The sequence below is a fragment of the Gouania willdenowi genome, chromosome 3 (assembly GCF_900634775.1).
Source record: "Gouania willdenowi chromosome 3, fGouWil2.1, whole genome shotgun sequence".
NCBI classification, from domain to species: domain Eukaryota; kingdom Metazoa; phylum Chordata; class Actinopteri; order Blenniiformes; family Gobiesocidae; genus Gouania; species Gouania willdenowi.
The window spans coordinates 26,794,979-26,809,224 of NC_041046.1; the positions used below are offsets into that span (position 1 = coordinate 26,794,979).

General features: G+C 38.1%; 1 protein-coding gene across 5 annotated transcripts in view; it reads left to right on the plus strand.

The window, feature by feature from the left end:
* The window catches only part of syt7b (synaptotagmin VIIb), a 115,769-nt gene that overhangs the window by 73,762 nt on the left and 27,761 nt on the right, over positions 1–14,246 (plus strand). For 4 of the 5 annotated variants that reach the window (XM_028443009.1, XM_028443007.1, XM_028443008.1 and 1 more), the window contains 2 exons: positions 4,303–4,650; positions 11,725–11,847. In XM_028443009.1, coding sequence (XP_028298810.1) covers positions 4,303–4,650; positions 11,725–11,847 — 471 coding nt within the window. The remainder of the gene's footprint in view (positions 1–4,302; positions 4,651–11,724; positions 11,848–14,246) is intronic. The other variant, XM_028443010.1, reaches the window with a different exon arrangement.

Consider the following 14,246-nt stretch of genomic DNA (forward strand, 5'->3'; position numbering starts at 1 on the left):
AGAGAGAAAAAAGACTGAACTTGTGTGTTACAAATTTCTTTAAAAGTTAAAATAAGAGGAATCTAAAGTGAACCATGCAACTTTACCTACATTTTGTATAAATATAAATTTAAAATAAAAAAAAAACTCAATATACATTACCAGTGAAAAGTTTTAGAACACCTTAATTTTTTCAGTTATTTATTGCATTTCAAGTCGTGCAAGTCCAATGAATAGCTTGAAATGACACAAAGGTAAGTACTGGTAAAAAAAAAAAGGTTTGAATTACAAAAATTGGCCTTTTTCAGGGAACATGAAGTGGGTTAACAATTTAGAGCTGTTCTGCAGCAATGAAGGTTGAAAGCCTGGTGTTTAGAATACATTTTCGTCTACAAATTGATTCCGTGATTTCTTTTTCAACTCAAATTGATTATTTGTTCTATACTTTCATTTCAGAGTGCAATGACACAATAAACTGAATGATTTTCAGTAAAAACTGGAAAAAGGATGTTCTAAAACTTTTGACTGGTAGTGTATACTAACTATAAAAACTATTTAAAAAAAAAAGTAAATTCAGTAACATACAGAAATGCATACAAGGATCATATCAATCTGACACCATGGCTTTGGAGCTATAGCATAAATTGCTTTCATTGGAGGCCTTGTATGATCTGCTGCTGTTGGTTTGTGAATGTGACTGGGAATGAGTGAATGCAGCTGATAATGGAAAGGATTTTGGAGCTGCTTAAGTAGAAATTGGTGAATTATTTAGAAAAAAAATCCAATCGCGAATCTGAGCTTCTCACTTCAGGTTTTTATTATTATTATTATTATTATTATTATTATTATTATTATTGTCCATCTTCTCGTCCACCTTTCAGCACGTTCCCCGCTTCAGCAAATAAACAAAGCCAATGTTTCTCACCAGAGGCTTTCATTTGTCATTATTTTCCATTAATGCTGGTAACAATCCAAACCCCCATAAAGTCTGCAGCCAACTTTTATCCATTTTCATGCCCAACTGGAATGTCAATGCATTAAGTGCCAGCAACAAGGTTTTCTAAAATCTGGGTGTGTGACATTGCATTTAGGGACTTGGTGTTCTCAGACATGGAATGAAATAAAAGTAAACTGAAGATCAAAAGTCTTATTATACTATGAGAATAAAAAGAAAGTTGTTTGCTGTAAGTTTATAGAGAGTGCCCTTTTTTTTTTTTTACCTGAATAACATTATAAACTAAATGTGTTGAAGCAAAAGGAAAATGTGGATAAATATTTAACTGGTGTGAATGCACAATGCCCTTCAATACGTTTTTATTTGATTGCGTTATTATTCAAGACTTACTGCTGCCATGACAAATTGTTAAAAAAAAACCAAATAAACACAGCATCTCAGAGAATAGAACAGATTATCATAGTATACGGGTGACAGTGGCTGATAAAAACCCACCTGAAGATACAAGGAGATGCAACTATTGAGAAAACCAGCCATCAGAAAGGTATCTGTGTTGTAAGGGATTAGGGGGTTTCAAATCAGTACCATTAGTGGCAGATTTATGACATCGAACAGACGGGCAAAGTGTATTAGTGTATGAGCTGGCTCCCTGACGTCTGTGTAGTGTCACCATTAATCCAGTCAAAAGTATTGATTTATTATGACTGTTATAACACAAATATTGAATCCAGAAATATGTTTTCCGAGGCAGCTGTTGTCCATATGGACTGACTTTGTTGTGACTGTCTCTTGGTTTTTTTTTTTAAATAATGTGTAAACTTTATTTAACTTTATTTATCTTTTGATTGGTGGACACCAATGTCCATCAATCAAAAGACATGAAAGATCTCATGATCTCACCACAGATCCTACACATCATGTGCAGAAAAAAAGCCCTGTCACCTGACTTTGCTCAAACAGAAAACTGCATGGAATGTGCTTGTTGTTGATTTAAAATGTGGAAACGTAAAATGTAGAAATGTGTTGAATTTGTAGATAAATACAGTATACATATCAGTGAATAGATGTATCTGATGAAGCTAACATTGGCCTCAGGATGAATTGGCAAAATAGAAAAAAAAAAGGAACTCTTTTATATCGCAGTGTTTGTTTTCAAAGAAAAAATACACTTTTAGACTGAAGTAAACATCTTGCTCCATGGTTTGCGTGACTACCATACTTATTTTCCTGAATGGCTACAAGAAAGATATAAATGTAGATTCCCTTGCAGAGTCAGAGTCCCATCAAAGTCATAAAATATACTAATTAGCAGTTAGTGTCAAAGTTGATGATTGCTATGTTTGGCTTGAAGGTAAGGAACAACTGTGAAAGCCTATGTGTTAATAAGCAAGAAAGGACCACATTAACATCATATCATCAATATAAATGCACACTGGAGTATTATTTAAAGAAATCTGTTGTTTCCACAAAAAGATCTAATGACTTTTAGCCAAAAAGCAATTTAAGTTTTTTTTTTTTTATAAAATCAGTCCAACTTCTACTGTAGCTTGACAGTTTTAAGTTTTAAGCCTTAAAAAACTGTTTACATTAAAGATTAAAATGAGTCAATTAAAGATGACGGTTGTGATCTTTCAGTTTTTTCCTCTGAAGCTGAAGGCAATCGCATTATAAGACATTTCCAATTACTGCATTGGAGCTTTTACCTGTATGTGCAGCTGATTCAGGCTTGAATATTGAGCTCAAAGATCTGTGATCAATTATTCAGTCCAATATTAAAATGAAGAAATCTTGATGTACTCCATATATAGGCTTTTGGAAAAATGTATTTTCCTTTTTCTGAAATATCCTGTTCTCCTGAGCCTTTGCGGAGTCTGAACGATCCAAATTGTCTGAATTGCTTTTTTTCTCAATTGTGTATCTTTAAGTTATTTTCAATCTCATGTGTGATTTGTGGTCAACTGTTAGGGTCAAAATCACATACATGACAGGTGGTTTGTGATTGTGTAAAACATTTCTTTGTCACCACGCATCCTCTGCGTGCGGAACCTCACAATAGTTTGGTACATTAATACCTCTTGCCAGCCCTAAAGCTCAATTGTCGCTTGAGCTAATGTCAAATTGCCATCGCACGAAGAAACTTATTTGCCCAATCTTCAATTTTTGAACTCTCCCTCACATGGCACAAGGCTGGCTTCATAGTTTAGAAAGCGATAGTGTTTTTTGCATTGTCAAAAAGCCCTTATGGCTAAACCAGCGTTTTATTTTAGCAACGCCTGAGTCTAATGCAGTCTTCAACGATAGATCTCAGCAGAAAGCTGGGCAAACAGGTGTTTTGGTGCAATGAGAGATCAGAAATCTGCAGGCTTGCAGCCCCCAAGGACTACAATGGGTTCACCCTGCCTTCAATCGCCTGTTCAATACAACTCTTCCCTCTGTAGCCCATCGTGTACAACAACACTTCACAGCTAGTTTTAGACCCCAGTGCACCAAAGGACTATAATATATTGATTCACACGATGATGGTTGTCTCTTGGCTCTCCAGCATAGTTAGAGCTGGGTTAATGATAGGTAAAGTAAACACAAAGTGAGCCCAAGCAGTAAATCCTCCCTCACAGACAGACAGAGCTGTTTAGCAGCAGCTTACAGTCATCAGGCCGGGCAATGATTGAGGGGAGGATAAGAGGTGAAGCACTATTACATGATTGTAAGAGAATCGAGTTGTAATTAGAAAGAGGTCTTAAAGATTTGTGATTTGAGGAGGTGTGGAGATGGAGGAGAGTGGGAGTAGAGGGTGAAGAAAAGAGGAATGGATGCAGAAGATGCAGAGCATCTGAGTTCAGAAGCTGAAAGGTAAAGAGAAAACGAAGCGGAAAGGCAAAGCAAACAGGGCCTCAGAGAAAGGCTAATGGAAGCAAGAGGCAAGAGGCAGAATTGGGTCAAGACTAATTAGTAAGAGAGAGATAGCATAGAGGTACTATTTAAGCTTTGCAAATGGAATACAAACTGAAGTTAAGTGATAGTGATACCTTAACTTCAGATTGGATTTAACTCCGCTTGGATGTAGGGTTGTTTAGACATTCATCTGCAGAGGAACAATTTAATATTTTAAGTTGTTTTGCTGCTCAACCATTAGCTCACACTCTCAGGCAACATTTGAATCCAAGTTAATGTCTTTCATAAATGTTCACTGCGTCTTTCTTATCTCTTGATTGTTTTGTTATTGTTAGTGTAGGTTTTTCTTCTCTCATGCACACAACATTGGGTCACAGCTCACAGCTACCTGGCCTGTATCTTTTATGCTCTCTGACTCATCTTTTCTTCTTCTTATATCCTTTTCTGTCCTTGTTGCTCCTGTTACCTACGCTCAGTTTCGGGGATGCCTCCCTCTCCTCTGCTTCTACCCTGGAGCACATCCCGTCCTCAGCAGTGGCTCGTCCTCGGCCTCTGGTCCGGCAGCAGAGTCTCCAACAGCCCCTCACTCACCAGCCCCCTCCGGGCCCCAACGACCCCCCTGTCACCTCACAGAGTCTAGGCCAGCTTCATACAGGCCCAGGCGGTGGGGGCCACCGTGGGGGCCCGCGTGGGGTCCGGGGGAGTCAGGCTGGAGCCCCCCGGTGCAGAGGAACAGGGGCAGGCCGATCGAGGTCCAATCCAGGCAGCTGGGACCACATGATGGAGCAGATTCGACACAGAGGGCTGGACGTCAAGTCGTTCTTGTGAGTGTCCTACAGTTTACTACTGGCAGGGGTGGGGGATATTTAAAATACAAATAAGAGATGCTTTATTGCAACATAACTTTTTTTTAATTGTCTTGTAAACATTCCTGCAGTAGATATTGTTTGAGTTCCCATTTTTAATTTACTGTACAGTAATGCATGAAGTTTTGAAATGGTTAAAAGTAATAAGATAAAATACAAACAGAAAATAGTATATATAATATACACCAATACTAATAGTCTAGAGATATGCCACTAGGGTTCAACCTATCTAACTACCATTAAAATAGTTATATATAGTTACTTATGTGTCTGTCTATGGTCATTTTGTGTATTTTTGGAGTCATTTTGTGGGTTTTTTAAGTCATTTTTTTGTATTTTTTTATATCATTTTGTGCGTTAATTTTAGGGGGCTCTAGTCCGAGGGACACATGTGGCCCCTGAGTCGCCCATGTCTGATGTAGACACCCTAACCCTTTCTCTCATGAGCCAGCTGAATCTATCATCATACAGTTCTATCAGCAGACCTGAACAAGGAGCTACTTATTACAAACTAGTGTTTTGGAGCAGGAAGGCATCTACACAAGCTTTTTATGAGCCCACCATACGTACACTCCTCATTCAACTTTGGGTGAATATATTTTACAAAGTCCATCATATGAACTGACATTTAAAAATACCAATTGACACAGTACCTCTAGCTTATGCTACTTTTTACTGCAATGTGTTTTAAATTAGAGGTAATAAAATGTACCTGGAATGACCGAGGTTGGAAGAGACAATGTGGTATGAAGGTAGATATGTTGCTATTTTCTTGTATTCCTGCATTTCTTCAGGTGCAAATCTGTTTTGCAACAGACGTCTCTATAAATGTGTTGCAAAAGTCAAGTAGCACGGATTCACGTGAGAAAACGAGTTTGTGCATCTGTAGCGGCAGTTTCGAGAAGTTGTAACGGGAGAGTTGTGGTTGTTAACTATGATTGACGCAAGTAATTAAAAAACATGCGAATACATGTCGGATTACAAATTTGCAGCTGTCATTTTATTTGTGTAAATATCAGTCTACACTTATTTGTGTGTGTGGATTTTTTACAGACAAGCTCACATCACACTCTACAAGCTCTCCCATTTTGCAACATATATACAATTTAGGCGTGTAAATATGACAATGTGATTGAGGTCTGCTTCAGGATTTGTTTTTCCACCTGATGAAATATGTATAACACTAGTTACTATCCTGTACGTCTTCACATCAGTTTCATAATGTGTTTAAATGTGTTTAATACGTTTTCTGGTATATTGATATGAGTGATACATTGAGAAAACAAGGTCCAAAATAAAAAGCCTGAGCAGCTGCGGGTGTTACTAAAAATTAAAGAACCAAACCCAACCTTTCAGTTAACAACCTATGGCTACGTTCAGACTCCAGTCTGTTTCAGACAGTTTGAACAGCACACATTTAGGACCTCTTTCATGTGCTCTTAAATCTGAAACGTATATGATATTTTGCTGTGTGACTTCTGTCTGAATGGCCAGGTGGCATTTACCCAACCTCTACATCATTGAAATGCAATAAACGTCAAAATTCTGCATCCCAGGAGGATTGGCGGAGAAAAACACAGTGGAGGACAGAGTGGAAAGTCAATCAATCAATCAATAAAACTTTATTTATAAAGCTGTATTTATTTAATAGTAGCATGGAGGGCAAAACAAACAGATAAAAAACAGCGCCGAGCAAAGCATCAAACAACAAGTCTACATACGTGGAAGGAAGGCGAGGTCTTCAGTTCATGCTCTAAACCGATAGAAGTTGCATTTAATGTGTAAGCACAAAAAAAAAAATCAGAATTCTTAAAAAAACTAAATTGAGCATTAAGATCAGCATCTGAACTTAGCCTAAGACTCTTGCAAAGCAGGCAAAACCACAGATAACACAACTACTATTGAGAATAAGCAGACAAAGACAAAGCTAAGTCAGAGTGGAATGGGAAGCAGGTAAGGAAGGCAGCATGGAATCATGGCTAAACATAAGAACAGATAAGGAAAAACACTCCAGACTAAAGACAAGACTAACAGGACATGCAGAATGAAAATTAAATCCATGACACTTAAGATCAAGTAAAATCAATGCTAATACCCAAAACATTTGAGTTTATATCTGGTTACATTAGTTACAAAAATTGTGTGTATTCAAGTCAATGAAATATGTGTGAGTTAAAGGTGCACTCTCAGAACCCTCTCTCCCCCTCCCTCCCCGCTGCTCTCTTGCCCTGCCTCCAAACTTTCCAAAGTTCCTCCCTCAGAGGAGCTAACAAGCTAGCGTTAGTCCGACAGCAACATCACAGTAATATAACATGCATATTACTGCAGCGCTTCTCTTTCTCTATGTGCACACACCTCAGCAGCACAGTGTCACTTACAGCAGCCCACACGGAGGCTGCTGCGCACACAAACAGCACATGCACTACAGAGTTCAAGTGTAGCAATTACAAATCAAACATAATGTCAATCAAGCAGCAGTATTTACCTTTCTAGCATGAACGTCACTAATTCCATCTTCTACTCCTTCAGACCATACACTGTAAAGGGGCGGGGACTGTGGGCAACAGCTGTCAAACAGCCCATCAAACACAATCCTGGCTCTGATTGGTTCTTTTTGCTTGTTCGCGGTGCATTCTGGCAATCTGCCAAAGGCTGCAGGAGCAGCAGGGGGGCTCAATGAGTCTTTTTTTTTCACACAAACTACTAGTTTAATGTAAAGCTGTCCTTACATAGTGACAGTTTTAGCAATCATGACAAAAAATCACTTTTATAAGAGTTGCAGACTGCACCTTTAAAACAATCTCTGTTAGTAAAAAAAATAAATAAAAGAATATAAACATGGGAATTCATTTGGATACAACCTGAATGAATACTTTGGAATAACTGTGATAATAAATAATGCTTTAATCTGGACCAAACACCAAATGCTCTGACAAAATGACTACTGCCCCATTAAGTGACTTTCATTATCACCATAATAGGGTTCAAGCAGTATTTACCACACAGTTGAACAAGATCATTGCAGGTTTAAAAACATTAATGATTTTTCAATTCGTCCACTACAGTGTGAAACAGCAGCAGCTGTGCAAAGGCCACTGTTAGTTTGAGATACTGAGCACGGAGAGCTCCCCTTGTCTGCTTGATGTGAGTGATAGATAACAGATGATGTGCTCTACAAAGCAGCCTCACGTAAAAGCCTCCCTGTCCTTGTGACAATAAACACAGACCTCCACACACATCCCCACACTTTGCCTCTTGCTCCTGTACTTTGTAGCGTGTCTACCCATTAACGGTGTCTCCAGGCCAGTGACCTCCCTGCCCATGTGAATCATCATTCAAAACAGCCAGGGCACATATAGTGAGGTAGTATCACCCATTGTCCCTGTCTTCATTCATCTTCACTGGGCCAAAAATGTCATGCGTTGACCCTGGAGCGAGATAAAGAAAAACACAGTGTTTGGAGTGGGAGTTGTTGTGCGTTTGTGACCAACAAATGCAGCAGCTTCACCTTTCACTTGAATGTGACTGAAACACAGTATGGCCACAGAGCGGATGATCTCCTCATCATCTGGCTGCAGTGCATGTCTTTTTTGGCTCAGTTCAAATCTGTTCACTTTATCTATGGTGCTGTTTACAAATGCTTTCTCACAAGTGCTGAAGTGCTCTTCCCGTTTGTCGATAGTGTTTTAACAAACAGCTTCTTGTTCGAGATGCTCTCCATCAAGCAGACAGAGACAGGAAATATGCAGTACAACTGTGAAATAGTCAGGGATAGAGACCTAATACTCAAAGGAACCTAGAAAACGAATGGGTTGATTAATTACTTAAAATAGATAATGTCATTCAGCGGTCACTGTTGGAGAAATGCTTTTAATTTGGCTTGGTGTGTTTGTTTTGCACATTTAGACAGAGTGAAAAATATCAGTATTACTAACGAGAAAACTATATGCATTACACTTGCTCAAAAAGTAGTTCTTGGCATGTCAAGGCGTTATTAATAGTGAACTCATAACTTCATTAACGTGATTGAATATTTTATCGCAGTTCAATTACTTGTGTTACAGAGTTCCACTGAATGCATGAGCTAAGGACTAAATGAGAAACAAGGCTTTAACTCTCACACTATCTATACTTTACAAGTCTCGCTAGATCTTCAACCCACATGGACCGGAAATGAAAAGACGTTTCACTGGATACTAATACAGTAATATCCTGGAGTTGCAGTGCAATGTATTGATACTTGTATTAACAATCGACTCATTCTGTGAATTATGAGAACAGAGGAGAGACACTTGGTTGAAACGTTTCCACTTTATCACACTTCATCCATGTTGCGCAGTAGCAGGATGTTATCAAAGCATATTTATTTTGCACGGATGGTTCTAGAAACTTGATCGCTGCTGTGTGACGCCTGCCTTTGAAACATCTTTTCCTGCATCGCAGACATTCTCCAGTGTTCAACAGCTGTATTTCTTATAGTGTATTTAACTCTGTCCTGTCCAAATCACCTCACGCTATGTACACTATATTTGTTTTACTTCCAGATGAAGTAAATATTTTTGCTACTATCTGGAAATGTCTTCATGGTAGTTTTTGGAGCAAAAAAAAAAAAAAAAAAGGTATTTTACGTCTGTTTCTTTGAGTAGCAAAAAACGCTCATTAGACAGGTTTGTAAAAAAACACTGACTGTGAATTTAACAATGAATCATACAGCAGCGGGAAGCATATGCTTTGCATCAAAGATGACTCTATCCTTTTGTAAGCAGTAGTATAGATATCCCACTGACTGGTAAAACATGATGTCATTCAAGATATATACAGTCAACCCACTAAGTGATAAGGCAATTAGCACCATTACAATGTATATTTTAGCCGTTGTTGTTCATGAATGACTGGGCGGTGTTTTATGGAGTCTGTAATAACAGTAAAGAAAAAGCTTTCTTCCAGAGATTAATCTCTTTCCCCCGACCTCTAATGAAGTCTCATTTAGCTACTGACACACCAAATGAACAAAATGTCCCTGACAGCTGAGAGATGTGCATGAATTATTAGTAAGGCACCACTGATGATGGCAGCGGCAGATTGTTTTTCTTTCTCTTGATGATATAAAGCTATCCATCAGTGAGCGAGCTGTAACAACCTTGGATCATTTTAAAAATGGATCACTATATTTCACACGGTCTGTGTGCGTGTGTGTTTTGAGTTATTTTTAGCCTTAGTCTTGCAGCCTGTGAATGTGGCTCATTTTTAGTGCCTGGTGCAACAGGGATGAAAATAGCGAACTCAGAGTTTGGTTTTGTCAGTTATTGATGATCTAAAAAAAAAAGTTCAATTAAACTTTGTTTAACTTGTTGATATTTTAGAACACGTGTCAAACTCAAGGCCCGGGGGCCAAATCTGGCCCTTTGGATCATCTAATTCGGCCCGCAGGAGAAAGTAAAAATGACCGGGAAAACATGAATCATTGTGTAAATGTGACGCAACAATATTTGCAGGGTTTTCACACTTTTACAGGTCCTTATATCACATGATTTCTGTCATTTTATATTTAAACTAAAATTCTTCCAAAATCTTTACATTTTTTAACATTTTCTTCCTTTATTAAATAGGAATTGGTCACAAATGTAGGAAATTTAAAGTGTAGGTCCTGTTGGGATTGATACCTGTCACTTACTGCTTGGATATTGTCGGTTTCTTACATATTTTCTATTTTATTTAAATGTAGAATTTCAAACTAGGAAACAATCATGTTGCAATCATTTGTTTTTCAGAATAAAATCTGTGGCCCACTTGAGATCAAACTGCTTGGTATTTGGCCCCTGCACTATAATGAGTTTGACACCCCTGTTTTAGAACATTTCTGAGCTGGAAATTTAGCAAAAAAAAGCTATATTCTTAAGTTGAAGCATTACTGTATGGTTTGGAAAGCTAATTTATAAGCTAGTAGGAATCTAGCTCCTATATTAGTCAATTTCTTCCACATTGTGGCAGTGTTGCTAACTTAGTGACTTTTCAGAGCCCCTGTATTTTTCCCCGAAAGCACAAAGTTATCAATACTTCTTTGATAAACATTTATTGACTGTTGAACGTAGGTCAAATTTTATTTACTCAAAAGGTTATATGACACAGGTTGTTTGCAAATGATCTCACACTCACAAATTGTATCAATTGGATATAATTCTTTGAAGTAAGCCACTGATTTTTTTTTACTTTAGTTAAACATGAGTGTTTAAATTCTTATTGCAGACATCAGATTTCAAGCTCTTACGTGTTTTTGGAACGTCAACTCAGTTCTAACTTGTAATTTCTCACCACTATTGGTGTAGAGTTGCTCTTTTGGGAAAATAAAAATATTTCGATATATCTTAGCTGGCAGGTTAGTGTCTGTTTGACCTGTTTTTCACATCATCTTCTTCAAAATGTACCAACACAAAGCTAACAAAAGTGTTGTTTTACATTATATATCGTTATCCGTGTTTGCATCAAATAGGCTACAACAGCAAGTAATTATATATCATACAGTATATAGACCAGGGCAAGCTTATGTCATTTGGTACACTAGGCAAAAGTGGACTGTGTAAACAATGCAATAGAATTATGTAGAATAGAACTAGAATGACTACATCTGCAAAAAAGACAATGTCATGAGGGAGGTGAAATAAATCAAAGAAAATTCAATAAAATAGCATAAATATTGAAATTTGTTAGACCATTTTAAATTATTATTATTTATTTATTTTTGGGAGGGGGTGCAATTTGGCATCCCTCCTGCAGATGGCACCCTAGACGGCCGCCTGGGTTGCCTAGCAGCAAGGCCGGCCCTGATATAGACTATGGTGTAGGCCTATATATCAATACAGTATAGTAGGGATGGGTACCACCCCTCTTTCTCCTACATGAATATTGTGTATGTGTCATTTCATAATTTTTTTCTTTACCTGTTTGTCTTCACGTCGGAATGTTTGCCTGTGTGTCCCCGTATCCTACATGCTTGTGTGGATCTTGTCATGTCTCGTTTGTCCGTGTGTCCAGTGAGGGGAAGATGGTTGTTCTGTCTCTTGCAATCGGGCTGGCTGAACAGGATGACTTTGCCAACCTTCCAGATCTGCAGGAATCACCATCCAGCAAAGAAAATGAAACTACACCAGAGAAAAGGTAATGGGAGAAAGAACGAGTAATGAGAGATGAGTGTGAGGCATGTGGTTAGTTAAGCATGGACATAAAAAGAGTATCTTTGTTGGTCATTTCTTATATGATGGAAGAGAATGCTATAATGTGCAATTTAAAGAAGAGATTGACCATTTATCTCTGTTGTGTTGATGTAGTAGTCCAGGCTAAAGAGTGATGTGACCTAAAAGATCAACAATTTATAGTCCTTTACAGAAAAAATGAATAGATCCTTACTTTGTTGAAGATAGGACATCTTAAGCAACACAGTCCGAGTTAATTTAGGTTCGTAGGCTCCAGCAGCAACTTCCTGTATGACCGGAAGCTTAAAAACATGAAATATAACAATAATATAAATAATATAAAAATAACTATACAGATTTTGTTAGTTTAAGCAAATACCTCAACTCTGAATCACTGGATATCCCTATATGTACTGCTCACAGGTACATGAACTTCTGCTTCTATTGTTTAACAAGGACCTTCAGACGTCTGATATGCATGTGTCATCAACAGATTAAACTCCTGCTCCTTGTTATGTCATGAATTAGCTTGAAATTAACCTGGCAAGAGCCAGATTGATGTGTAGCCCTCCCTCTAACTCGAGTTCTCCACAACGATCTGGGTCTGTGTCTTTCGAATCCTTTCGGAACCAGGGAGGGACATGAACAGAAGCTAGAAGCTGATTGGGCGAAGCGCCTGTCCACCATGATTTGTCCTAGCCAATCACACGGCAGAGACACTGCTATTGCTATGGCTACAACAACAACAAGGCTCTGCTTTACCTTCCAAAAATGCACAAAGAGCCTCTAGCTGTTGCTCTTTCAAAAAGGAAATGCTGGATTCTTCTAAAACGGAGTTCATAGCAGCTTCCACATGTTCATCCTCCTGCGTCAACATCCTCCTCTTCCCTCAACTGTGCATGCGCCAGGTAGTCACACCCGGATATTCCGCCCTAAACCACAACACTGCCTCACGATTGGTTCGGATCATTTCGGTTCGGGTTCGAAAAGGCAAAAGCGGGAGCAGCACAAGATAGATTCTGGTGTTTGTGAACACCAGGAGAATCCATCTTGCAGGCAAGGTTAGCTTGAAATAAACAAAACCAAAAAAAACAAGCACAAGCACAATCTAAACAATTAATATCAGCCTAGCTAACTCATCTGTGATGCAAAGATGGACTTACAAAATATACACATTAACAATCAGATTGTAGTAATGAAAAAGTGGGAAAGTCGGATTCATTGCATTTTACAGCATTGTTCGAGTGAGTTTTTAGTGAGTTTGTACTAATGGAGGAAAACTGTCAGTGGGATAAGGTTGTTCCTGAAGACACTCACGGTTATTGACTCGTTTGTTTGACTGTTAGCGTGATTACTTCAAAAGTATGTAGTAGATCTTTCAACACTTTCACCAAAGATGTACGCTAAAGAAGATTCCATTGAATTTTTGAGGGGATACGGATTATTTTCCTGATTCTGGATCAGATTCAACATTTTAAAATCCCTATCCCCCATCATTAATGATGTTTCGAAAATTCATATCTCGGTTCGTAAATAATCGACTTTCATGAAATATGACTAGTTGGTTGGTTAGGTTGGTTCTTGAATTACCTTCACCCAGAACGGATCCAGATCGCGCATTTCATTGTGCTCCGCCCAAAAAAATGGAGGCCCTACTGTATCGTTATTAATGGGAATAGGAATTTGTTGCGAGCCTTTTAAGTGTGAATAAGGACATTTGGTGCTTGGCGGAGGTTTGCACTCTCTGAGTGCTCTTGTTGTATTATCGTATCGAGACTATTGATTGAACAATGCTTTTGCTTTATTTACCATTTATAATATTATGTCATCGTAACTAATGTTATTTACGTGTATAAGAGCAGGAACTGGTATTCTCTCTCATTGTCTCTTGCTGGTTTTTTTCTTCTTCACATTTTGAAGGTTTCCCAGTGATACAGGCTTGAGGAGGGAATGGGAAGTTGTTTTAGGACAGGAGGGTTTTGTTGCTACTAATTCATCAGTGCTCTGTAGTGAGCACCTTCAAACCTCATCATTTTGACAGGACGGGTCAGATTGTCAGGCTTAGAGATGGTGTGACCTCATCTGTCTTCAACTTCCCATGTCATCGACAACGAGTAGTATTTTTACTCCACCTGTTAACAGAGATATCTATGATTCATTTCATTTTGGAAAACAAAAGTTAATATCACACTTTGCTAAACATTTTTTTTTTTTTTTTTACCGTTAGTTCTTTCTGCATTATTAGGAATTAGTGATGTATTGCAGTGTTTTTTTTTACTTTTTTTTTTAACCAAGCTACATCTTTTCATTGAAAAAAGCACTTATTAATAAGGCCCATATTAACAATATACATTTATTCTTATC